Source organism: Salvelinus fontinalis, chromosome 29 (genome assembly GCF_029448725.1).
Source record: "Salvelinus fontinalis isolate EN_2023a chromosome 29, ASM2944872v1, whole genome shotgun sequence".
Classification (NCBI taxonomy): domain Eukaryota; kingdom Metazoa; phylum Chordata; class Actinopteri; order Salmoniformes; family Salmonidae; genus Salvelinus; species Salvelinus fontinalis.
Window position 1 is genome coordinate 31239819 of NC_074693.1, and position 26841 is coordinate 31266659.

At 46.8% G+C, this 26841-nt stretch overlaps 1 protein-coding gene across 4 annotated transcripts; it reads left to right on the forward strand.

Moving 5' to 3' along the window:
- The first annotated feature begins 6 nt into the window (after positions 1-6).
- LOC129827831 (C-terminal-binding protein 1-like) lies at positions 7-23493 on the forward strand. 4 transcript variants are annotated; one of them, XM_055889048.1, is made up of 11 exons: positions 182-271; positions 1628-1686; positions 2478-2644; positions 9135-9289; positions 10486-10630; positions 10802-11008; positions 11232-11446; positions 12341-12471; positions 14893-15020; positions 15554-15674; positions 15852-23493. In XM_055889048.1, exons 3-11 carry the CDS (start codon positions 2587-2589, stop codon positions 16024-16026), a joined length of 1335 nt encoding a protein of 444 aa, XP_055745023.1. In that variant the 5' UTR covers positions 182-271; positions 1628-1686; positions 2478-2586; the 3' UTR covers positions 16027-23493. The 4 variants fall into 4 exon arrangements, with proteins under 4 accessions (XP_055745022.1, XP_055745023.1, XP_055745024.1 ...); XM_055889047.1 differs by lacking the exons at positions 1628-1686; positions 2478-2644 and having other exon boundaries at positions 7-271; XM_055889049.1 differs by lacking the exons at positions 182-271; positions 1628-1686; positions 2478-2644 and adding an exon at positions 6564-6652.
- The last annotated feature ends 3348 nt before the right edge of the window (positions 23494-26841 follow it).

Sequence of the window (26841 nt, forward strand, 5' to 3'; positions counted from 1 at the left end):
TTTATCCAGTCCATCGTAAACATGGAGAAGGCCAATGGGTGTGCTGTCTGTCCACCGCCATGGAAGGTGAGGGCGCTCTGCCTTCCCCCTCCTAAAACAGTGCACTGGTACCTCTCACTCTGCCCGTCACACGTTGTGTACGACGGCCTGACCCCCCATGAACCTGCGACTTCCTCTTTCTCAGATTTCATGGCGATCGGGAGAGAGGGAAGACCACCGACGCACGCAAACTGTCCAGACACCTCAACACGACTGAAAGACATTTCTTGGGGTAATTAATCCACCGCTCTTGCGTTACTAGGTTACCGGGGTAGCGAATGATGCGTGCATAACGTGCACGTTGTGGAGATCCACGTTTCCCGGTGTTCTTGTGCTACTGCATTTCAGATATTCACATTGTAGCGCCATTCGCTGATAGCGAATCGGACGAAAATGGGCTCCCCTGTACGCATCTCCCACACGCAGTAGTATAGTAGCTAGTAAGCAAGCTAACTTGCTATGCTAACCATCCAACCGTAGATTGATATGCTTGATAAAATAAACTAGCCATCAGAAGGTTGAGAACTTAATGTGTATTTTTGGGATGGTTACAGGGCGTTTTGTTGAATTGAAATAGGATTCCTATCGATCAGAAGTATTTGTTTATCTGGCACTGTTAGCTGCCTAGTTAGCTAAGGTTCGTTAGTTGGCTAACTAGCTAACGTTCGCTAACTAGTCAGATGCGATAACGGCCGTTATTAGTAGCCATCTAGCTTGCTAGTTAACTAGTTAGCATAGCGTCTTCTGCAGAGTTTTGAAACTTGTAGCTAGTTGTTCAATTTTGAAGGGATAGTGAAATGTAGTTAGGCCTAAACTTCGGCAGCCACATGTGGTAATGGTTTTGGCTTGCGAACAACTGTATTGAATACTTTGAATCAATGATATCAAAACTTCCATTGTTTCCATAACCCGCACTGTCTGTTGATTACTTTGTGATGGGTTTCAAGATGTTTTATGCATATTCATTGCTACTTTTTACATATACGTACGTATTGGAATGTTGTCCCAACTTCTTAAACTTTGATGATTGTGATTCTTTGTAACTAAGTGTAATTTAATGGATCTTTTTCAGTAGAGAATTATAACTAACATTGTTCTCTGTTGGAGTCCAGTTCGTAGGCCTAGCCAAACTTGTACACATCACATTGACATTTTAGTCATTTAGTAGACAGTCTTATCCAAAGTGAGTTACAGGGACAATTAGGGTTATGTGCCTTGCTCAAGGATTTCACCTAGTCAGCTCAGGAATTTGAACCAGCAACCTTTCAGTTACTGGCCCAACTCCTTAACCACTATGTTACCACACACACATATATGTCTGCTTACTTTATAAATTGTTAGACACCAGTCTTCATCAATTAGTGATCTAGGCCTAGCTACTGTTCAACAAATACTTTCTGTTATAAGGCCTCACATATTTCTGCCAAACAACCCAAGGTACTCCATGTTTAGCACTCACATTTTTATATCACTTAGGCCTAGACTAGTAGTGACTGATATGTTATCTAATTGAAGTAAGTTTGTTTGAGAGGGTGTGAGTGAAGAAGACCCTCTGATAATAACAAACTGTTTTGTCTCTGCCTGACAGTGAGATCTGAACAGACGTGAGTCGCAGACAGAACAGACACTGAGTGGATTCTCCTGCTGGTAAGTCTGCCACTCCTCCATATGGTTATTAGTCTTTCCGTTTATGGCCTTGGTCAAATACTTTGAAGCTGCACCATTCCTTTGTCTGTCCTGATTAGGTAATCATTGGCTAAATCTCCTACTGAACACTTGTATCACTCGATAAAGGGCTTAGGGACCAATTGTTCGGTTTGAGATTCAGCCAGGATCTCACACTATTGGATAGGTGAAAGTAAGGGTTAAACTACATAGCTTTCACCAATCCAGTCATGTCAGAGCAGGTATAACCATTTGGAAGAGAAGAAGAATGTATGCATTTTCAAAGTACTGAAACAAGCCCTAGGTTTGAATTTACCACAGAGGAAGCAGAAGGAAGAGTACACACTCACCAATACCACACTACATAGGCATGTGTTTGTCAGTTCCTTGAGTCATGGTTTCATTCATTTTTGTAATGTTATACATCACAAGTGTAGACACATGTATGCTACATTATTTTGTGTAAGAACATAGGCCTATCATCTGTTTAGTAGACGCCTCATCCTTAGGACCCTGTGTTATTGTAACGGCTTTAGCCTGCTAGGACTTGAAAGCACATTACTACAACTAACCCGCTGAGGGTCCTATCCTGCAGCAGTAACTATCCCTTCCTTCCTCCCTGTCTCTGAAATTCAATTTCTGTCTAACGTTATTGGCACAAAAGGAGAAATCCAAGTGGCAGAAGAAAGGCATTACAGCAGACATGACTAGCAGTAAAGTCTTTCACATTCTAACAGGTAACAACAACTGTCTCTCTCTCTCGCTCTCTGCAGGTGTTGCTCAGTGGGTAGTAGTGGTTTCTCGTGCTGGTGTTCTGTTGAAGGGGCTCCTTAGTGCTCTGTGCTGTTGTTTTGCTGTGTCCTGGGTTAGGACTGCCAGCCTATGGCTCTAATGGATAAGCACAAAGTCAAGCGGCAGAGACTTGACCGCATCTGTGAGGGTAAGGAGCCTTGAGACACAAACAAGGTCGTACATCTTACACACATTCAGAGTATTTGAATATTAGGATTTCACAATTCATTATAGTCATATTGCTACACCAACATCACACATTCATAATACAACATGTTGTTTTACAGTGAGCTAACTGTGCTATCAGAACTTCCTCCAGAGATGTCTTGATTGGGCTCAAGGATGTGTGTGGTCTTAAAAGCAAAACAAAAATGTATACCTGCAATTGGTTGAATGTATTGTTACTGCCTCTTGTCACATGCCTATGACTATAATCGTTGGCACTTGGTTTACATCAGCTGCTGATATGGGAAGTCTGTTATTAATGATTAGCCTATTGGTGTGAACAGTGGCAGGTAGGTTAGTGAAGGCATGGGTTTGGGACAGTTGGAGAGAGAGAGCACAATGCCCTTATCGCACTTCCTGTTCCTGTCTGTGGGGATTTCAAGGGGGGTTAGTGGGTGGCCAAGCTGGTGTGTCTGAGCTGTGAGCCGCGAGAAACGATGCCAAGGTAAGGTACAAATGATGACGATCTGTGACAGGCTAGAATAAATGACTGGTTACATTAGGCTACAACATGAGCAAGGTTTCTTTTGACAAAGACAGAAATTAACTGAAAAGTAGGAATGGGCATTTGAAATGATTTCACTATTAGAATAATATCCAGATCTTTTGGGGAGATATCCTAATAGCCGAAATACATGTTTGAAAGATTTTCAATGGAGACTTGCTCGTGTGACTGGGGAGAGAGGGGCGGTGCGGTGAGCTCTGCTTGTTTCAGCAGACGCAGAAAAGGATCTTTGATTAGGAATCTCCCACTTCACTTGCTACACATGCAGCCTCTGACTGTAGCGCCGCTATGATTACACATGCAGCCTCTGACTGTAGCGCCGCTATGATTACACATGCAGCCTCTGACTGTAGCGCCGCTATGATTACACATGCAGCCTCTGACTGTAGCACCGCTATGATTACACATGCAGCCTCTGACTGTAGCGCCGCTATGATTACACATGCAGCCTCTGACTGTAGCACCGCTATGATTACACATGCAGCCTCTGACTGTAGCACCGCTATGATTACACATGCAGCCTCTGACTGTAGCGCCGCTATGATTACACATGCAGCCTCTGACTATAGCGCCGCTATGATTACACATGCAGCCTTTGACTGTAGCACCGCTATGATTACACATGCAGCCTCTGACTGTAGCGCCGCTATGATTACACATGCAGCCTCTGACTGTAGCGCCGCTATGATTACACATGCAGCCTCTGACTGTAGCGCCGCTATGATTACACATGCAGCCTCTGACTGTAGCGCCGCTATGATTACACATGCAGCCTCTGACTGTAGCGCCGCTATGATTACACATGCAGCCTCTGACTGTAGCGCCGCTATGATTACACATGCAGCCTCTGACTGTAGCACCGCTATGATTACACATGCAGCCTCTGACTGTAGCACCGCTATGATTACACATGCAGCCTCTGACTATAGCACCGCTATGATTACACATGCAGCCTCTGACTGTAGCGTCGCTATGATTACACATGCAGCCTCTGACTGTAGCGCCGCTATGATTACACATGCAGCCTCTGACTGTAGCGCCGCTATGATTACACATGCAGCCTCTGACTGTAGCGCCGCTATGATTACACATGCAGCCTCTGACTGTAGCACCGCTATGATTACACATGCAGCCTCTGACTGTAGCACCGCTATGATTACACATGCAGCCTCTGACTGTAGCGCCCCTATGATTACACATGCAGCCTCTGACTGTAGCGCCGCTATGATTACACATGCAGCCTCTGACTGTAGCGCCGCTATGATTACACATGCAGCCTCTGACTGTAGCGCCGCTATGATTACACATGCAGCCTCTGACTGTAGCGCCGCTATGATTACACATGCAGCCTCTGACTGTAGCGCCGGTATGATTACACATGCAGCCTCTGACTGTAGCACCGCTATGATTACACATGCAGCCTCTGACTGTAGCGCCGCTATGATTACACATGCAGCCTCTGACTATAGCGCCGCTATGATTACACATGTAGCCTCTGACTGTAGCGCCGCTATGATTACACATGTAGCCTCTGACTGTAGCGCCCCTATGATTACACATGTAGCCTCTGACTGTAGCGCCCCTATGATTACACATGCAGCCTCTGACTGTAGCGCCGCTATGATTACACATGCAGCCTCTGACTGTAGCGCCGCTATGATTACACATGCAGCCTCTGACTATAGCGCCGCTATGATTACACATGTAGCCTCTGACTGTAGCGCCGCTATGATTACACATGTAGCCTCTGACTGTAGCGCCCCTATGATTACACATGTAGCCTCTGACTGTAGCGCCCCTATGATTACACATGCAGCCTCTGACTGTAGCGCCGCTATGATTACACATGCAGCCTCTGACTGTAGCGCCCCTATGATTACACATGCAGCCTCTGACTGTAGCTCCGCTATGATTACACATGCAGCCTCTGACTATAGCGCCGCTATGATTACACATGCATCCTCTGACTGTAGCGCCGCTATGATTACACATGCAGCCTCTGACTGTAGCGCCGCTATGATTACACATGTAGCCTCTGACTGTAGCACCGCTATGATTACACATGCAGCCTCTGACTGTAGCACCGCTATGATTACACATGCAGCCTCTGACTGTAGCGCCGCTATGATTACACATGCAGCCTCTGACTGTAGCACCGCTATGATTACACATGCAGCCTCTGACTGTAGCACCGCTATGATTACACATGCAGCCTCTGACTGTAGCGCCGCTATGATTACACATGTAGCCTCTGACTATAGCGCCGCTATGATTACACATGCAGCCTCTGACTGTAGCGCCGCTATGATTACACATGCAGCCTCTGACTGTAGCGCCGCTATGATTACACATGCAGCCTCTGACTGTAGCGCCGCTATGATTACACATGCAGCCTCTGACTGTAGCGCCGCTATGATTACACATGCAGCCTCTGACTATAGCGCCGCTATGATTACACATGCAGCCTCTGACTGTAGCACCGCTATGATTACACATGCAGCCTCTGACTATAGCGCCTCTATGATTCACCGACAATAACAACAAGCTACACGTGTAAAACGTGTGTTGGCTACCGGTGTGTTTTTTTGGGGGGGGCACGCATAAAAACTGATAAATCTGTTTTTTTGAAATGTCAAGTGTAATAGCCTACAATGATAGACCATGTAGCAATGTCTCAAATAATTGTATTACATTTTTGACAAAGCCTTTTCATTGGTAAAATAGGCATATATTTATAAATTTTTTAATGAATACTCTCACAAGTAATCGAATACTAATGTCTGTTCGGATTTTTAAATATTCAAATAACCGTGTCCATCCCTACCGTAAAGGTAGCATGGTGTTATTCTTATTTAATATAGTATTTTTTTTTTTTAATTGGCATTACAAGTCATGCCAAGCCTAATTTGTAGTGTATACAAAAACAAACAAAAAGTCTCATTAAAGATGGTCCAGTTACCTTATTAAATTCTGTACATATTTGGCTTCTTTCTGGTTTGTACTGTCTATACTGTTGTACAAGGCTAAATAAAATGGTGCAAAATGCAGCTCTTGTGTGATATATAAAATGGAGGGAGTTGTCTGGAAGAGTCAGGTCCCCTGAGAGGAGTGAGAGGAGCAGGGTGAAGGGTCGTGGCTACAGGAAAACAGGCCAGCTGTCTCTTTAAAAAACAACAACAGCCTAACAGCCCCCAGCCCAGTCACTGCCTGGCTATGCTAATGAGGTTAGTGCTGGTTGGCTGGCCCTCAATAGAACTGCCCGTGATTGGAGCTGGGCGGTGGGGGAGGGACTGGGTGTGGATGACAGCAGGGTCCTAACCATCCAAGAACAGTCTGACAGAGAGAGAGAAAGAAAGAACGAACGATAGATAGGTAGAGAGCGAGGTGAGAGAGAGGAAGACAGGCTGGTTAACTTCATAATGCAAGGTTAGGCTCCGTGTGTGTGTTGTAAAATGTGTGTGTGAAGGAGAACTTGAAGATATGGGCTTGGGTGTGGTGTTGCCGACGAGTGTGTGTGTGTGTGTGTGCCGTTTCCTTTTTGCTTGGCGCGTCCTTGTAGCTGTTAAAGGAATTGAGCAACTGTGTGTCTGGCTGGAGGTAGGGTGGAGCAGCACTGCGTTATTACCCTGCCCCTCCCTCTGCCCCTCCCCCTCACCTCTCCCTCACTCTGCTCTCTCACACTCCTCAAACCACAGGCAGAGGGAGGGAGAGAATGAATGAAGCGCTGAATGAATTGCATTGTGTGCTTGGCCATGCTTGTGCTCCATAGGCCTCGAGTATGCAAGGGTACTACGTGTGTGTGTTCTTCTTGTTAACCAGTCATTGTGAATCCATTGTGATCTCCAGCATGTGGACATTAAGATATGTAACCTTAATTTACCTAGGCAAGTCAGTTCAGAACAAATTCTTATTTGCAATGATGCCTCCCTGGAACAGTGAGCTAACTTCCTTGTTCAGGGGAAGAACGACAGATTTTTACCTTGTCAGCTCGGGGATTGGATCCACCAACACTCTAACCACTAGGCTACCTGCCGCCCCTCTAACCACTAGGCTACCTGCCGCCCCTCTAACCACTAGGCTACCTGCCGCCCCTCTAACCACTAGGCTACCTGCCGCCCCTCTAACCGCTAGGCTACCTGCCGCCCCTCTAACCGCTAGGCTACCTGCCGCCCCTCTAACCGCTAGGCTACCTGCCGCCCCTCTAACCACTAGGCTACCTGCCGCACCTCTAACCGCTAGGCGACCTGCCGCCCCTCTAACCGCTAGGCTACCTGCCGCCCCTCTAACCGCTAGGCTACCTGCCGCCCCTCTAACCGCTAGGCTACCTGCCGCCCCTCTAACCGCTAGGCTACCTGCCGCCCCTCTAACCGCTAGGCTACCATAAAGGAAAATGCTTGACGTTTTTTAATGAGATGCAGATTCACGTTGATAAGCCTCCTCAGCTAGACCCAGTTACATATTAGGGGGTAGTGTGTGTGTTTGTGTGTGTGTGTTGGGAAATACTCCGACATCACAGGAAGCGTCCGCAAATATTTGTCTTCCACCAGACCCCCCCCCCCCCCTTATGGCACAGAGTGTTTGTTTAGGCATATCTGTCTGTGTGTCGGCTTCTGCATGGGTCCTTCCCTCTGTCCACGTGAATGCTCCAGTGAGACACGCCCCCCCCCCAGACCATACACCTGTGGCGCAGGGCAGAGAGTGTGTACGCACGTGTGTGATGTGGATAGGGGGTGGTTCTGGTCTAGGGGCCAGGGGTGTCTGTGTGTTTGTGTGTTACACTTTTCTGTGAGAGAGAAGGGCAGTTATAATCCGTTCAGAGAGATGGAGAGGCAGAGAGAGCTAAGACAAGTGATGATGGTATCAGTGATGATTTTAGCTGCCTGATTTCTCCTGTGACCTTTACCAGATGTTAGATTTGTGTTTGTCTGGCTTTGTCACATTCTGGCCACTAAGTGTTCATTTATTATTGATTATGTCCGTGCAGATGTAATTGCAGTAATGAATGGTGGTAGACGTGCGCAGGACCACGCTGGACAAAAAGTCTGCGTCAGTGGCGTGTGTCAGTGGCGTGTGTGTACGGAACAGGAGTCACACTCGCCCTCCTCTCCACCCCTTGCTCTTCAAGCATCTTCATCCTCTACTCTGGACTGGGGTGGTGTGTGTGTGTCATCATAGCGGGTGTGAGTGCATGGGCTTAGGGAGTTGAATGTATTGAACTTGTAGGTGAGTGTCCTCTTGAAGCCTCTATCTCTTTGTGATCTCAGATGCTCTCTCTGCAGTAGATCCAGTTCCATTATTATTATTATTACGTAACCATAGCAGCACACATACTGCTCAGTGCTGGTGGTGACAAGACCCTGGCTATTTGTAGGGAAGACCAGAGATGTGGAGGGGACCGGTGATGTGGAGGGTGTTATGGGACTGACTTTGAGAGAATTTGGACTTGTAGTCCATGTTGGTGGTCATGTTGGTGGTCAGACTCATTATACAGGTTGACTCTACTCTGGCTGGCCCCAGCACTGATGATGCCAGTGGCTATTGTCATGCCTGGTTGAGTTTGAAGGGAAATTAATGGGGTGTGTTTAATGGTCAGGGCAGTGGTGTGTTCAGGTTTAGGGCAGTGAATCATATTGCCCTTGTCCAGACTCCAGAAAGATTGTTGAATCACTAAGCTCAGTGGACAGTCACATCTGGAAGAAAATGCCGTGGTGTGCTGTGTTTTCACTGTGTCACATATTCCCAAAGGAAGCCATTTTGTCTGGGCAAACAACCAACTCAAAATAGAGTGTTGCATGCTGCAACCAACCTAGCCAGCCATTGGAACCAAATCAGCATGTGAGAAGAATGCAACATTTAGTGACGTTTCATAATGCCAAATCATGGGTAACTGTCCTGTCTCCCCTGGCAGGCATCCGCCCCCCCATCTTGAACGGGCCCATGCACCCTCGGCCCCTGGTGGCCCTGCTGGACGGGCGAGACTGCACCATAGAGATGCCCATCCTGAAAGACGTGGCCACTGTGGCCTTCTGTGATGCCCAGTCCACCCAGGAGATCCATGAGAAGGTAGACACACACACACACAGACATGAGACACACTTACGTACACACACACACACACGCATGATAATATACTTGGTGTAAGCTTCCTGTTCATGTGGCTATAAGCAGCAGTTTCTGATGAAAAAAAAGAAACAGTTCTTCAAGACTACTTCCTGACTGCCAGCCATATGTTTGGTATTGAGGAACTTTCCCTTAAAGACAGCGCCACGGACGGTGTTTTTGTTTTGTTGATGATGCAGCGCTGGGAAAGCGCTGTGCATCATGGAACTACATCTGCTGTTGTTCTATAGCGCGTGCAATGATGTCTGGGGGGAAAACTGTTTTGGATGTTGGCAGTAACTTCTTTGTTGTAATATGGCAAACGGACGTGGCAGTTTCACCATGAAGGATTCCAGCTGTACAAGGCTGTAGTAACAGCTCTGTTCTCACCTGGACAACCAGCAGTATAGCTGTCTGCATTAACCCTGACTAATGCTGAGTTAACTCTGTAGGTGTTGAACCAGGCAGTATTAATGTGTGTTAACTCTGTAGGTGTTGAACCAGGCTGTATTAATGTGTGTTAACTCTGTAGGTGTTGAACCAGGCTGTATTAATGTGTGTTAACTCTGTAGGTGTTGAACCAGGCTGTATTAATGTGTGTTAACTCTGAACCAGGCTGTATTAATGTGTGTTAACTCTGTAGGTGTTGAACCAGGCTGTATTAATGTGTGTTAACTCTGAACCAGGCTGTATTAATGTGTGTTAACTCTGTAGGTGTTGAACCAGGCAGTATTAATGTGTGTTAACTCTGTAGGTGTTGAACCAGGCTGTATTAATGTGTGTTAACTCTGAACCAGGCTGTATTAATGTGTGTTAACTCTGTAGGTGTTGAACCAGGCTGTATTAATGTGTGTTAACTCTGTAGGTGTTGAACCAGGCTGTATTAATGTGTGTTAACTCTGTAGGTGTTGAACCAGGCTGTATTAATGTGTGTTAACTCTGAACCAGGCTGTATTAATGTGTGTTAACTCTGAACCAGGCTGTATTAATGTGTGTTATCTCTGAACCAGGCTGTATTAATGTGTGTTAACTCTGAACCAGGCTGTATTAATGTGTGTTAACTCTGAACCAGGCTGTATTAATGTGTGTTAACTCTGAACCAGGCTGTATTAATGTGTGTTAACTCTGAACCAGGCTGTATTAATGTGTGTTAACTCTAGGTGTTGAACGAGGCGGTGGGGGCTCTGCTCTACCACACCATCACTCTCTCTAGAGACGACCTGGACAAGTTCAAAGGCCTCCGAGTCATCGTCAGGATCGGCAGCGGCTTTGACAACGTCGACATCAAAGCCGCAGCTGAGCTTGGTGAGTCACGACTGATGCACACACAGTATGCAGACGAACAGGTACACACAGATAAATATTACACATCAACAGATACACAGACAACCACTTCTCTGGCCTTAGGCCTTCGCTATGTTCTGCCAATAGTGTACCTACTTCAGCCTTTACAACCTATGTCCCCCCCCCCCCCAGGCATCGCGGTGTGTAACGTGCCGGCGTCGTCGGTGGAGGAGACGGCCGACACATCCTTATGTCTGATCCTAAACCTGTACCGTCGGGTCACCTGGATGCATCAGGCCCTGAGGGAGGGCACCAGGGCCTCCAGCGTGGAGCAGATCAGGGAGGTAGCCGGCGACGCTGCCCGCATCCGGGGGGAGACGCTGGGCATCATCGGCCTGGGTAAGTGGGTGTACTGGGGGCAGGATATGTACGTTTATGGAGTTAGGAGGTAATGTAGAATGGGCAGATTTGGAGCAGCTGAATTTGGTCTAAGACTGGCCCTTTTTAAAAATCAACAATAGGGTCTGCCAGGGGCCCTGGAATTTGCTTTGGGTGCCTAAATGCCCCACCAAAATACTCTAGGGAAAACAATCGTTAACCTTGTGTTGCCCTCTCTCTACAGGTCGTGTGGGCCAGGCGGTGGCTCTGCGGGCCAAGGCGTTTGGTTTCGGGGTGATCTTCTACGACCCCTACCTGCCTGATGGTGTGGAGCGCTCTCTGGGTCTGCAGAGGATGGCTACCCTCCAGGACCTGCTCATTCACTCTGACTGTGTTTCTCTACACTGTAGCCTCAACGAACACAACCACCACCTCATCAATGACTTCACCATCAAACAGGTGAAGGGCTCTAAATGAAAACAGTCATTTGGAAGCACTGGTGCTCCCACTTAAAGTTAGCAGCACCATATTCTATTTAGGAACACCAGGAAATGTTTGAATTGATTGAGATACAGCCTGTATTGGGCTTATATGAGTACTATCTACTGTTGAAGCACATATTGTGCCCTAGAAACTAATATGTAATACTGCAAAGACATTAGTTTGTTATAAAAGCTAAAATGTTGATACTGTCATTGAAGTTACAAAGTAATTTGTAGCCACCAAAGAAAATAATTGCCCTTTAGTTGAAACTATATTAACTACTTTGAAGAATCTTAAATATAAAATATATACAAATTTGCTTACTACATGATTCCATATTTGTTATTTCATAGTTTTGATGTATTCACTATTATTGTACCATGTATAGATAGTAAAATTAAGAAAACCCTTGAATGAGTATGTGTCCAAACTTTTGACTGGCACTGTATGTTCATGAGGTAGTACAGCCGCTCTTAACATCAGGTGTATTAACTTTGATTACAACAGCAACATGGGACTTTGGAAATGTCTTTATAATTGCATGATAATGGAATTATTACTGTATTCAAATATTTAAGTAGTTGCTTTCTCACATCTGTTTTCAAATTGTTTTAAAAAGTAGTAATTTTGTGGGATCTGTATTCAAATGGTTTTAAAAAGTAGTAGTTTTGTGGGATCTATATTCAAATTGTTTAAAAAAGTAGTCGTTTTGTGGGAACTGTATTCAAATAGTATAACTATATGTTCCGCTGAAAAAAGTGACTTTGCACAAAGTAAAGTTAAAGTCTAGTCTTCCCAGGTCTGGTATACTGGTGCAGTGAGTTTGTGAGTGTGTATTACTTTAACACTGTGTGTATGGTCCCTCTGAAGATGCGTCAGGGAGCGTTCCTGGTGAACTCTGCGCGGGGGGGTCTGGTGGATGAGAAGGCTCTGGCTCAGGCCCTGAAGGAAGGACGTATACGAGGAGCTGCGCTGGACGTCCACGAGACAGAGCCCTTCAGGTACACACACACACTGGCTGTTCAGTCCTTCCTCTCTAACCTTGACTATCACTGTCTCTTTCCTAGGGCTGTCCCCAACTAAAAAACAATCTTGGTCTACCAAGAGTTGTCTGTTCTTTCGGACAAATTTCTGTACTTATATTTTTCCATATATAAGTTGCCGGGCTCAGACTTGCTGTTTAAAAGAAGAAAAGGCAGCGATTGACTGTGTGACTAGAACCATCGTCTCTCACCCTGCTGCAGTGAACAGCACAGTGTTTATCTCACTGTTCGTGTTGCTAAAGCTGCAACATAATTACAGACGTTTCTGACTGAAAAGTTTGGTGAACAAAATCCCTCATTTGTTAGGAAAAACATTCCCTATTCCCTCAACTCTTGCTCTCTTTACGCGACACATGTATGCATCGCATGCACCTGACCAATAGGGCCTGACCTACAGCATATCATAATCACATCAATAAATTGGTTATAACAAACTTCGAACACCATAACAGCAAAATGCAGAGGACGTGACGAACTTGAGACGGGAGAATGTTTAGACTACTGGTTGCTCAGGAGGTAAAGAGGAAGTCAGATTTGTGGAATAAATGTGACTAGTTGTGGAAAATACTAGAGATCAAGAAAAAGAAGGTAAGGAGAAAGTGCTGTGTGCCAAGCAGCTGCTGTTAGATTATAATCTTTCTGACCGTTTGGAACAATATAAACAACGGTGAATACATTTTAAGCATACCAGAGAGTTTGTTGTAACGTTTCTTTGTTAAGCCTTTATTAAAGCTAAGACTAAAAACAGTCGCATTCGTGAATGCAAATTCCGAAATATAATGGTTTATTTATTGTTAGGCTAATTATTCAAGGATTGTTTTTTTTCATTTTTAAACTAAAATGCTTGATTGCATTTCAAATAATGAATGACTCGTATGGTGTGTGTGATACTTTCCTGTCCCCTTGGGGAGATTTTGTTGCAGTGTAATGTACACCTTTAAAGTGGCGTTTTAAATACAAAACAAATTGACAATATAACTTTCATTACAGTTACATAGCAATAAAAAAGAGTCTAGCCTGCTGGGTGGATAGGAACATTAGCCCGAGCCATTTAGGAGGGATATCACAGCTGCCACAAATGATTGTTTTATTTATTAAACCTTTAACTAGGCAAGTCAGTTAAGAACAAATTCTTATTTTACAATGATGGCCTACCCCTGCCAAACCCTCCCCTAACCTGGACGATGCTGGGCCAATTGTGTGCCGCCTTATGGGACTCCCGATCACAGCCGGTTGTGATAAAGCCCGGGATCGAACCAGGGTCCTTAGTGACAGGATACAGTGTCTTAGACCGCTGTGGCACGCGGGAGCCCCGAGTGATGATATGAACAAATGATTGATTGATACAGTAGCCTATATAAGTATTGAAATATAGGCCTTGGTTACAGTATTAAGACTAAATAGGATGTGCTCTTAGTCCTACAGCTCAATGGTGGTTATACAAGGCTGCTATACCAAGCCTACTAATGATAATGATATTACTTGTTAATATAATGACCATCATCATCATCATAATCATAACAATAATGAGATCAAGAAAAATGGAGCATTATTATTATAAATATAATTTTCCAGACAATTTGGAACACTGTAAACAACACTAAATACATGATACATGATAGCATAGAGGCTGTGCTCAAGTGTAAAGCCTTTATTACAGCAAAGCGAAGATTAAATAATGTTGTGCTTGTCGACGCGTGACGCTTGGTGCTCACGCAATCAGTAGGATATTAAACAAACACTCAAACAGGCAACAGTAGCAGGAGCTCTTATTTCTGTAGATATATATGGATGATTTATAAAGCCAGCCACATTTAACAGTTAAGCCATTGGTTGTAGACATAATTAAGTTGGTATTTCCGCTCTCCTCACTTTTCTTTGACAATAATACAAGGGCTGTTTTCTCGTCTCATTCTTCTGATGTCTCCGCTGCATTGTTCTCAACACCAATATGGTGGTTAACTTGGCTATTATGCACATAGCAACATGGTCTAGACAAAGTCTCCAATTCAACAGCGCACTGATGTGTTTCAGAACTGCGGACAGCGACCACTATCCAACGTATTAGAACACATGTGTTATAATATCATTTTTATTGGTGTTCCACCATTGTTCTTATGTAATATAATCATATACAATTTCAGTAGCACGTCTTGGTGATGGACTGTACCATCCCCACAGCCTCCACAATGGATCAGTCCACTCAGACAGGCGCCAATCAAACAGGGGTCTTGTACGCCATGATATATATATTGCTACTGGTCGACTGAAGAAATCTCGCTCGACCAACAGCCTATTGACCAAACAATAGACCAGTTGACTAAATGGTGTCAGCCCTACTCTTTACTCTCTAAGCCTAACCCCCCCCCCCCGTTGTAGTTTCTCCCAGGGCCCTCTGAAAGATGCTCCCAACCTCATCTGTACCCCCCACACCTCCTGGTATAGTGAGCAGGCCTCCATCGAGGCCAGAGAGGAGGCAGCCAGGGAGGTGCGCCGGGCCATCACTGGTAAAACCAAGCCCTAACACTCAATCCTAATTTTGGATTATTAGTTTCCTGGTTAGACATTGGTTATTAAATAATTTCAGTGGTTTTCTATAGCTTGAATATGGCTGCATGTTTTGAGGTTCTAAAGTGGTGTGGTGTTCTGATATCTTAGGTCCACTCTAACCCCTTGACCCCATCTGTCTGTCCCGTTTCTCTCTCTGTCTGTCCCCCCGTCTGTATGTCTGTCCCCCCGTCTGTATGTCTGTCCCCCGGTCTGTATGTGTGGCCCCCCCCCCCCCCCCGTCTGTATGTCTGTCCCCCCCGTCTGTATGTCTGTCCCCCCCGTCTATGTCTGTCCCCCCCGGTCTGTATGTCTGTCCCCCCCGTTTGTATGTCTGCCCCCCCCCCCCCCCCCCCGTCTGTATGTCTGTCCCCCCCCCCGTCTGTATGTCTGTCCCCCCCCGTCGGTATGTTTGTCCCCCCCCGTTTGTATGTCTGTCCCCTCCCCGTCTCTATGTCTGTCCCCCCGTCTCTGTCTGTCTGTGTTCTGTTAGGTCGTATTCCAGACAGTCTGAAGAACTGTGTGAATAAGGAGTATCTGATGGCAGCGTCACAGTGGCCCAGTATGGAGGTTGCGACAGTCCACCCCGAACTCAACATAGCCTCAGCATACAGGTGAGACCCCCAGCGGTTAAGGTGAGCATGGGAGAGGAGGACAACCAAGTCAGGAAGTGTCCGGATTATTTGATCAATTATCAATTGTATCTGAAAATTCTATAGCATGTTGACCTCCTGATATACAAATCCCCTCTCTCTCTTTCTCTCCCCCATCTCTCTCTCTCCCTCTCTCAGGTTTCCTGCAGGTCTGATCAGCGTGGCAGCAGGGGGTTTGACAGGGGCAGGTGCAGGGGTAGAGGCTCTGGCCCTGGCTCACGCCATCACCCCTGTGTCCCATCCCCCCCACGCCCCATCGCCAGGGCAACCCAGCAAGGCTGAGGCAGACAGAGACATCTCCTCTGACCAATAGCACCCCAACATTCCTTCATCACCCCTGGAAACCAACAACCCACCCCCTCCCACCATTTTCATTACCACCGACCTCAGGCAGATTGACACTGGGGTTCCGGTTTGATCCGGTTTCAGCTGGATCCTTCAAAACAAAGTACCAGTCCAGGAGTGACCCGCCCGTCCACAACATGCCCCCTCTCCCTCTCCGGAACCCCTTCCTCGGACCTCCCTCAACCCCTCCCCCTTACCTCCATATCCCTCCACACCAACACACCTTCAGCAATAACTCTCTTCTCAAGGATTCAATAATTGGATTGGTATATTTCTTGAGTTGTATTTTTTGGGGGGGTGAAAGCAACACATTTTTTTGCTGTTGATCTGTTATGATTGTAGGTGTTTTTGTTTTGAGTAGCATTTCTGCAGTGAGGCTGGACTGTGAGGCTAGCTGTTTTCTCCCTGGTTGTTTTGATCAGTGAGAGAGGAGTGAAGGTTTGGCCCATCTCTCTCTCTCTGACATCTCTCTCTCTCTCTGACATCTCTCTCTCTCTCTCTGACATCTCTCTCTCTCTCTGACATCTCTCTCTCTCTCTCTGACATCTCTCTCTCTCTAGCGTCTATCTCTCTCTGACGTCTCTATCTCTCTCTGACGTCTCTATCTCTCTCTGACGTCTCTCTCTCTCTCTGACGTCTCTCTCTCTCTCTGACGTCTCTCTCTCTCTCTGACGTCTCTCTCTCTCTCTGACGTCTCTCTCTCTCTCTGACGTCTCTCTCTCTCTCTGACGTCTCTCTCTCTGACGTCTCTCTCTGACGTCTCTCTCTCTCTGACGTCTCTCTCTCTCTGACGTCTCTCTCTCTCTGACGTCTCTCTCTCTCTGACGTCTCTCTCTCTCTGACGTCTCTCTCTCTCTGACGTCTCTCTCTCTCTGACGTCTCTCTCTCTCTGACGTCTCTCTCTCTCTGACGTCTCTCTCTCTCTGACGTCTCTCTCTCTCTGACGTCTCTCTCTCTCTGACGTCTCTCTCTCTCTGACGTCTCTCTCTCTCTCTGACGTCTCTCTCTCTCTCTGACGTCTCTCTCTCTCTCTGACGTCTCTCTCTCTCTCTGACGTCTCTCTCTCTCTCTGACGTCTCTCTCTCTCTCTGACGTCTCTCTCTCTCTCTCTGACGTCTCTCTCTCTCTCTGACGTCTCTTTCTCTCTGACGTCTCTTTCTCTCTGACGTCTCTTTCTCTCTGACGTCTCTCTCTCTCTCTGACGTCTCTTTCTCTCTGACGTCTCTTTCTCGCTCTTTGACATCTCTCTCTCTGACGTCTCTCTCTCTCTCTGACGTCTCTTTCTCTCTGACGTCTCTTTCTCGCTCTTTGACATTTACATTTACATTTAAGTCATTTAGCAGACGCTCTTATCCAGAGCGACTTACAAATTGGTGCATTCACCTTACATCTCTCTCTCTGTCATTTTCTCTCTCTGACATCTCGCTCTCTCTCTCTGACATCTCTCTCTCTCTGACATCTCTCTCTCTCTGACATCTCTCTCTCTCTGACATCTCTCTCTCTCTGACATCTCTCTCTCTCTGACATCTCTCTCTCTCTGACATCTCTCTCTCTGACATCTCTCTCTCTCTCTCTGACATCTCTCTCTCTCTCTAGCGTCTATCTCTCTCTGACGTCTCTATCTCTCTCTGACGTCTCTATCTCTCTCTGACGTCTCTATCTCTCTCTGACGTCTCTCTCTCTCTCTGACGTCTCTCTCTCTCTGACGTCTCTCTCTCTCTGACGTCTCTCTCTCTCTGACGTCTCTCTCTCTCTCTGACGTCTCTCTCTCTCTAGCGTCTCTCTCTCTCTCTGACGTCTCTTTCTCTCTCTCTGACGTCTCTTTCTCTCTGACGTCTCTTTCTCGCTCTTTGACATCTCTCTCTCTGTCATTTTCTCGCTCTTTGACATCTCTCTCTCTGTCATTTTCTCTCTCTGACATCTCGCTCTCTCTCTCTGACATCTCTCTCTCTGACATCTCTCTCTCTCTGACATCTCTCTCTCTCTGACATCTCTCTCTGTCATTTTCTCTCTCTGTCATTTTCTCTCTCTGACATCTCGCTCTCTCTCTGACATCTCTCTCTCTCTGACATCTCTCTCTGTCATTTTCTCTCTCTGTCATTTTCTCTCTCTGACATCTCGCTCTCTCTCTCTCTGGTCATCTCTCTCTCTCTGACATCTCTCTCTCTCTGACATCGCTCTCTCTTTGACCTCTCTCTCTCTCTTTGACCTCTCTCTCTCTCTTTGACCTCTCTCTCTCTTTGACCTCTCTCTCTCTCTCTCTGACATCTCTCTCTCTCTCTCTGACCTCTCTCTCTCTCTCTCTCTCTGACATTTCTCTCTCTCTCTCTGACATCTCTCTCTCTCTCTGACCTCTCGCTCTCTCTCTGATCTCTCTCTCTGACATCTCTCTCTCTCTCATTTAAGAAAATGTGTACAACAATAAGACAACACGACACCAAGCTTCTATTGGCCCGATTCCTAGCCTGATTTGAGATATGTATCTGAAGACAAGTCAGCTAGCTTTAGCCAAGTTATCTAAAGCTAGTCAGATCTGGGACCAGGCTATCTGTTTCCTTGTCTGTCTGTCTGTTGGCTAGTGTAGGGATGAATAATGTCAGTGTGGAGCTGAAACCTTAACGAAGCATGTTTAATCTGTCTCCACTGCCTCTGCTGTGTCAGACCCTTTCTGTATGTCTCTTCTCCTTAAGATGGTGAAACCTCTCCTTTGTCAGGCGATAACTCGCTGTTTTTACGTCCCCTTTTTATGATGTAATGGCCAAGCTCCTTTTTTCCAGCTCCAGTCACTTCCTGTTGAAAGGTCAGATGGATGGCGTCCTATGGACTCTGTATCATCACTTTACACATGGTCTTATACTCAACAGTTAAGTGAAGCGTTTGTTCTGTAAAGGAAGACCCCTGAAGCGGTGTGGAGCTTCAACATCATGTGACAACAGTTTCATATCAGTTGGATAGTGGATTGGAATTTCACTTCATACAAAAAGACTGAATTATTGTGTATGGACATTTTGTTTTTCAGAGGCACTTAACGCCGAGTACGCACACCCACCCACCCACGCAGAGTGAGCTGAGCCCAGTGGGCAGCCTAGGGAAGGGTTTCCCAACCTCACCCCCCTTCCTCCCCGGGTGCACCTTTTGGTTTTTTGCCATAGCACTACACAGCTGATTCAAATAATCAAAGCTGGATGATGAGATGGTTATTTGAATCAGCTGTGTAGTGCTAGGGAAAACCCTAGCTTAGAGCAGCACAGGTCAGGTGTGTAGGACAGGTTTGGCCAGCAGGGGGGCACTGCCATGCGAATGCTTAGTCGGGCTGTGCTCGGATGGCTACAGTGTGGTTTAGTACCAGCCAGACAGCTAGCTCTGGCGACCCCTGGGTTTTCCTAACACATCCACACAGCAGTCAGCCATAGGGCAGGTGAAGTACATCAAATACCGCTGACTTCCAAAGACAACAGGGACGGGTGACAAGGCGAGGACTCGCTGTCTTTCTCCCCGACCTCTCTCCTTTATGCGCAGTCCATCCCCAACCCCCAACCCCCCCCCCTCTCTTTCTCACCCCATCCAGCCCCTGCAGAACTCGGCTCTCCACTAGCGCTTTATCAGCCTGTGTGGATCCACCCATCCCTTTAAGATAGGACCGGCGATGTAGCCAGCGTGTGGATTCAACCATCCCTTTAAGATAGGACCGGCGATGTAGCCAGCGTGTGGATTCAACCATCCCTTTAAGATAGGACCGGCGATGTAGCCAGCGTGTGGATTCAACCATCCCTTTAAGATAGGACCGGCGATGTAGCCAGCGTGTGGATTCAACCATCCCTTTCTAATAAGACAAAGGGATTCACCATTCCCTTTTAAGAACAAGGGTGGATTGTGTTTATTCTTCCATACTCTAGAGTGGCTTTGCGAAGGAGACGGTATCTATGTGGATCCACCCATGGTTGTATTGGCAAGTCATCGTTGTCTTTCTAAAGGAGTAGTCCCTACGATTAACTCTTAAAGCCGTCGTCTCTCGTCGTATCAAGGGAATACCCTTGTAGTACCTCAGTAACAGATAATGAATGTACGTTCAAACCCTTTTCCTTTCCTGTACAGCTTTTCTAGTGACCTCTGCTATTCCTGGGAGGTGTGTGAAAATTGTAGCACTGACGACGATCAATAAAGACCCCCACTAACTCTGACCAAACTGGAGAGGATTTCCTTTCAATCTCTGTCTTCAAAACCAGTTACTCATCTCTGCGTTTTGATCTGTTCTACTTCATTTGTTTCTCTGTGGAAAACGAGCACAATGCTTTCCCCTGATTTTTGATTGGACATCAGATTCCGTCTGACAAGTTTCTTCAACCTCCTGTTCTACAGAATAATGTAACTTGGAGGAAAATTCAAAGCGTCAGCTTGACCTGTTAGTTTATTTTCTAGAATATAGAAGTAGATGCCTTTCTCTTTCCCCTAATGCTGCTCTAGCTATTGTGCATGTAAGATATTTTTGGAGGGTAAATGATATTAGCTTAAAGATTGTTATGTTGTTGTCCACCCTTTGCTTCCCAGTGCTTTACCCTTAACCCAAGTTGCCACTTTGTGGTGGTCAGTAACCAGTGATGTACAGTTTTCCCCTACCTACCAGAGTCTGAGGACATGGGAGTGTGCCTGTGTCCAAACATTATAGGCTCCTGTCTCATGTAATTTTATATATATATATATATATTTATATATATATATATATATATATTTTAATATCCCCAATAGTTTGAATTATGAGCGTAAATTGTGATCTTACATTGCCGTTGATGATATTGATGACATATTTGGGTTGTATTCAGTTCAGCACTCACTGTGTTGTTGAAACCATTCGTTTTCTTTGTTTTGTAATCTATCTCTGGGTTCTACATGTTGTACTGAAACATTTCAGAAACAAACAAAAAAAATCCCTTTTGAAACGTTTTGTGAAATGTTTTTTGTCCTAGCCACTCTGCCGTACGTAGCGTAGCTGTCCTATCCAGCCGGAAACCTCCGGGCCTTAACTCTCCCTATAAAGTAGCTGTAGAGTTACCATGGAAACACTTACTGCCTTAATCACAGTTGACCACAGTAGGTGAGGTAGGAGACACAGTCAGAAGTCACACTAACAACTAACACTTTACAGTCTGTATTCAATCAATACTGGTGAAAGAGTTTGCTGGATTATTCAAAAGTAACTGAAAAAAGCACATTTGAATTGATATGCAGTTGTCTTTTAGTTTGAAACAGCAAATTATTTGTTGAGTACATCAATTAAAATATGCATTATTTCAGTGCAGAATAAAAAATGTCTGGCTTAACCATGCAACCAGGTTGACCGTTTTGATTGAATATGCCCTACATGTAACCCAGCAGCTACAGACTGAAGGGAAGTCCACCTGATATTTCACTCGGGTGTGAGAATGTTACCCCTCTGAAAGGGTCTTTCATGGCCAGCCCCGAGCCACACCAAACACTGGTGTGGTCTGGCAGACATGCAGCAAATGATGGACAGAATTGGTCACTTTAATCTCTCAGGGTTCAAATACAAACATACCCTCCTGCACACTCTCTCGCTCCATCCGTTTCGTGTTCCCACCCTCCTGCACTCTCTCCATCCGTTTCGTGTTCCCACCCTCCTGCACTCTCTCCATCCGTTTCATGTTCCCACCCTCCTGCACTCTCTCCATCCGTTTCATGTTCCCACCCTCCTGCACTCTCCATCCGTTTCGTGTTCCCACCCTCCTGCACTCTCCATCCGTTTCATGTTCCCACCCTCCTGCACTCTCTCCATCCGTTTCATGTACCCACCCTCCTGCACTCTCCATCCGTTTCATGTTCCCACCCTCCTGCACTCTCTCCATCCGTTTCATGTTCCCACCCTCCTGCACTCTCTCCATCCGTTTCATGTTCCCACCCTCCTGCACTCTCCATCCGTTTCATGTTCCCACCCTCCTGCACTCTCTCCATCCGTTTCATGTTCCCACCCTCCTGCACTCTCCATCCGTTTCATGTTCCCACCCTCCTGCACTCTCTCCATCCGTTTCATGTTCCCACCCTCCTGCACTCTCTCCATCCATTTCATGTTCCCACCCTCCTGCACTCTCTCCATCCGTTTCATGTTCCCACCCTCCTGCACTCTCTCCACCCGTTTCGTGTTCCACCCTCCTGCACTCTCTCCATCCGTTTTGTGTTCCACCCTCCTGCACTCTCTCCATCCGTTTCGTGTTCCCACCCTCCTGCACTCTCCATCCGTTTCATGTTCCCACCCTCCTGCACTCTCCATCCGTTTCATGTTCCCACCCTCCTGCACTCTCCGTTTCATGTTCCCACCCTCCTGCACTCTCTCCATCCGTTTCATGTTCCCACCCTCCTGCACTCTCCATCCGTTTCATGTTCCCACCCTCCTGCACTCTCCATCCGTTTCGTGTTCCACCCTCCTGCGCTCTCTCCATCCGTTTCGTGTTCCACCCTCCTGCTCTCTCCATCCGTTTCGTGTTCCACCCTCCTGCTCTCTCCATCCGTTTCATGTTCCCACCCTCCTGCACTCTCTCCATCCGTTTCATGTTCCCACCCTCCTGCACTCTCTCCATCCGTTTCATGTTCCCACCCTCCTGCACTCTCCGTTTCATGTTCCCACCCTCCTGCACTCTCCGTTTCATGTTCCCACCCTCCTGCACTCTCCGTTTCATGTTCCCACCCTCCTGCACTCTCTCCATCCGTTTCATGTTCCCACCCTCCTGCACTCTCCATCCGTTTCGTGTTCCCACCCTCCTGCACTCTCCATCCGTTTCGTGTTCCACCCTCCTGCACTCTCCATCCGTTCCGTGTTCCACCCTCCTGCGCTCTCTCCATCCGTTTCGTGTTCCACCCTCCTGCTCTCTCCATCCGTTTCGTGTTCCACCCTCCTGCACTCTCCATCCGTTTCATGTTCCCACCCTCCTGCACTCTCTCCATCCGTTTCATGTTCCACCCTCCTGCACTCTCCATCCGTTTCATGTTCCACCCTCCTGCACTCTCTCCATCCGTTTCGTGTTCCACCCTCCTACAGTCTCGTGTTCTTCCCTCTGTGCACTGTGAGTGCTGTATTTGGTTTTACTGTCTGTTCTGTTCTTTGGCACTGACATCTAACCTTCATCTAATAATGAATGAATGAATGTTTTAAATGAGCTGTGTGTAATGGTGAAATTTGGGAAATGTATTTTTACAACATGTGAACATGATTCCTTTTTGGGGGCGTCTTTCACTCACTCTTGTCGTGAATTAATTGATTTTCTTTCACCAGACTGCAAAATCCATTAAAAAATAGAAAAGCAGTCTCCTGTAACTAGGCTCTTAAGCTTTATTTTTGTTTTGTTTACTTTTTTTATTAGAAACAATCATGTTTGTTTCCGATGGTAAACTCCACACCGTATTTTAATAAAATCCCAAAAATTAACCCTTTTCTTTCTCACGCTGCTTTCTTCTGTTGAAGGTAATGGTCTTTCTGTCTTAATCTGTCTCTGTCTCGTGTGTGTGTGTGTGTGTGTGTGAAACCTTTAGCTGATTTGATGGGCAGTTGCTCTTGCTTCATCTGAATAGTGAATTTAGCTACAGCCTGTGCAGTGTGTCCTCAAACTCTGAGAACAAGGAGAATCTTCTATCATATTGCCTGTATGGATAATACCCTCAGCCATGAGCTTTACGAGACTCATTCAGTGTGTGTATACTTGTGAGAGTGCATAGTGCAAGGTTTGCAGTGATAACCCAGGGGTGCTGCCTTCCTCCAGCCCTGGGGATAGGAGCAAGGTTTACAAACCACTGCCTCCCCTAACTAACTGTTTACAACCTTTTGTCTCTGTCTTTATATGGGCACTGGGGTGATGCAGTGCCAAGCGCTCCAGAGCTCACGGCAGCTTTACAAGTAGGCAGGCCAGGTGGGGGTGCAGGCAGGCAGCGGAGAGGGGTACAGTCATAGCATCATGTGGCTGGGAATGCCAACTCCAAAATTGCTACCACATGTACCATCCGTAACCCCTGACGAGAGAGCGGTCTAAACCTCATGGTCCCATCGCTGGAGGGAGGCCCCCTTGGTTGTACTCCGTCTACTTCGGATATTCCCCTAGGCTGAGCTACGGCACCCTTCGGCAAAAGCTATCTTGGGTACACACGTGCATGGAAGCTACCTAGGATGCAATGCCACCTTTGATTAATGTGAAAGGTTTTATGACGAGCCCTTTTAATATGTACTTCCTATGCCCTCAGACCAACACTCCATCTCTCTACCAGATAAACAACACTGTAGGCTTGTAACTAACTGTGGGAGGTGGACGGGATGTGAGTTTGTTTTCCTCTTGACTTGTTAATTTTCCTTCCTCACAAGGAGCTGCATTTTCCATAGGTCAGTATTTCCATAGGACAGTATTTCCATAGGACAGTACACAGAAACGGTAATCCCTTCCTGGTAACTGTTCTACATTACATCATATGGAGTGAAATATACAGCTTATTGCGGATTCTAGAAGGTATACTACCTTTCTCAACAGTTAGCTCATTTTAAGGGACTTTGGTGTTCACTTGTCATAAGTCAATTTTATGTGAGTGTTAGTCATTGAGCTCTCTCTTCCTGTATAGTCACTGTTGGGGTGCCAGCGACCCTCCTTTCGTGAGAAGCATTCGTCAGGGGAAAGAACAGGTTGCATAATGATCTCTCTGACGGAGGCCCGGGGAGAAAACAGCTTTTTAACAGGCTGATTCACTGGCCCCTGTGCCCCCCGTTTCCCACTCCCGTTTCCCACTCCGAGCTAGTTTGTTTTGCAACAGGCTGTGCTGCCCTCATCCGTCCTCTAGCCCCAGCCCTGGTGCTGCACTCCCCTGCCAGACCAACAGGCTGTACTGCCCTCATCCGTCCTCTAGCCCCAGCCCTGGTGCTGCACTCCCCTGCCAGACCAACAGGCTGTGCTGCCCTCATCCGTCCTCTAGCCCCAGCCCTGGTGCTGCACTCCCCTGCCAGACCAACAGGCTGTACTGCCCTCATCCGTCCTCTAGCCCCAGCCCTGGTGCTGCACTCCCCTGCCAGACCAACAGGCTGTACTGCCCTCATCCGTCCTCTAGCCCCAGCCCTGGTGCTGCACTCCCCTGCCAGACCAACAGGCTGTACTGCCCTCATCCGTCCTCTAGCCCCAGCCCTGGTGCTGCACTCCCCTGCCAGACCAACAGGCTGTACTGCCCTCATCCATCCTCTAGCCCCAGCCCTGGTGCTGCACTCCCCTGCCAGACCAACAGGCTGTACTGCCCTCATCCGTCCTCTAGCCCCAGCCCTGGTGCTGCACTCCCCTGCCAGACCCCACAATGGCCCTGGACCAGGATATTTATCTGGCGCTAGGGGGTGGGGGGATACTGATCCACAGAGACGTCAATACAACCTTGGAATACATCGGTGGACCTTTAAAAAATGTGACTTTAGGGAAGTTGATTAGTTACTGTCCTGGTGGGTCGGGGTCATATGATGGGAAATAGGGTATTTGTTTTGGGGTGGTCGTCGAAGACCAGACTACATCCTGCTGGCTAGAAACCTCTTCTTTACTAACTAGCTTTACTTGTAAAAAGCTTTAGGTTGGTCAGAGTAATAAAAAACTGTTGGGGTCCACTGGTCAAGCGTAGGGCCAGGAGCCCAAGAGAGAAGCTCCAGGGCCCATGGAAGCTGTGGAAGGTTGTATTGTTTAAGTGAGATTGAAAGTGTTTCTTGTTGACAAGACCGAAGACAATCTTTGTGTGCATGATAAATGAGCCTCTGTATAGACTCCTCAGGCCCTCACGTTCAATCCAGGGATTGTATTAGTAAAGATGAGACCGCTAATATTTGCCCGTCCTCATATAAATATTAATCTTTACAATGGATGGCTTGGAGATGACATCATCAGGGGGTCACATCGGTACTGAGTTCTGTGTTGATTTCCGATAATAACTAGAATGTTGTATCTGGCCTACTTTCTCCATCCCCGTTATCCTTTATAACCGTGTCTCAATAATGGAGTTCTGGCTTCTGCCACTTGGCAAGTGTGTGTGTGTGTGCGCACGGTTCGATAGCAGTTGTTTTAGTGTGTGTGATGTGCGCCAAGTGGTAAGCTGCTCTGTGCTCATCCTGCTGTGACTCAAATCCAGAACAGGCCAGTGTGATCAGTGCCAACGTGTATGTTGCAGTTTTATGCGTGTGTGAGACGTTCACCTTTAGGCCAGTGTGAGTCAGCCAGTTTGGACGCCCAGCTCTGTCATTAATCAGCGGGCAGAGCAAGTTTGGGTTTTCCGTAACCTACTTTCAGTAAGAGAGGAGAAGGGCAGAGGTGAGATGGGGCGAGATAGGGGGAATGAGGGCTTCCAGTTGGTTCCTATAAAGGGTTCACTGAGAGGTCATCGTGGCCAATTAACCCAGGCGGCTTCTTATCATTACAGCACAGCTTAGGAGAGAAGGAACGTCCTTAGCTTTGGGATAAATCCAGTCTTAGCCCACATCTAAGGTATGGAGGAGGGAAAAGGATAGCTGAGAGGAGGGATCGCCCAAGGCTTAAATATTTACAAATGACATGTTTTGGAACTTCCAGAGACGCCTTTCTTTGTGTGTGTGTGCGTATGTTAGTTTGACACACACACGCACAGGCTCATTCACACTGAGCTTCATACTGAGCCCCAACACATGGATCAATAGCCAGCTCAGTAGTGGAGCAGTAATATGTTGTCCATGTGTTTGCCAGCTGTGGGGGAATAGTTATGTCAAGACACAGACAGGCTTTAACCCTCTCTCCTTCAC

Coding starts and splice junctions, on each gene's coding strand:
- LOC129827831 (XM_055889047.1), top strand. CDS start 22: ATGGAGAAGGCCAATGGGTGTGCTGTCTGTCCACCGCCATGGAAGGTG. Junction 272..9,134: donor ACTGAAAGACATTTCTTGGG/GTAATTAATCCA, acceptor CTCCCCTGGCAG/GCATCCGCCCCCCCATCTTG. Junction 12,472..14,892: donor CACGAGACAGAGCCCTTCAG/GTACACACACAC, acceptor CCCCCGTTGTAG/TTTCTCCCAGGGCCCTCTGA.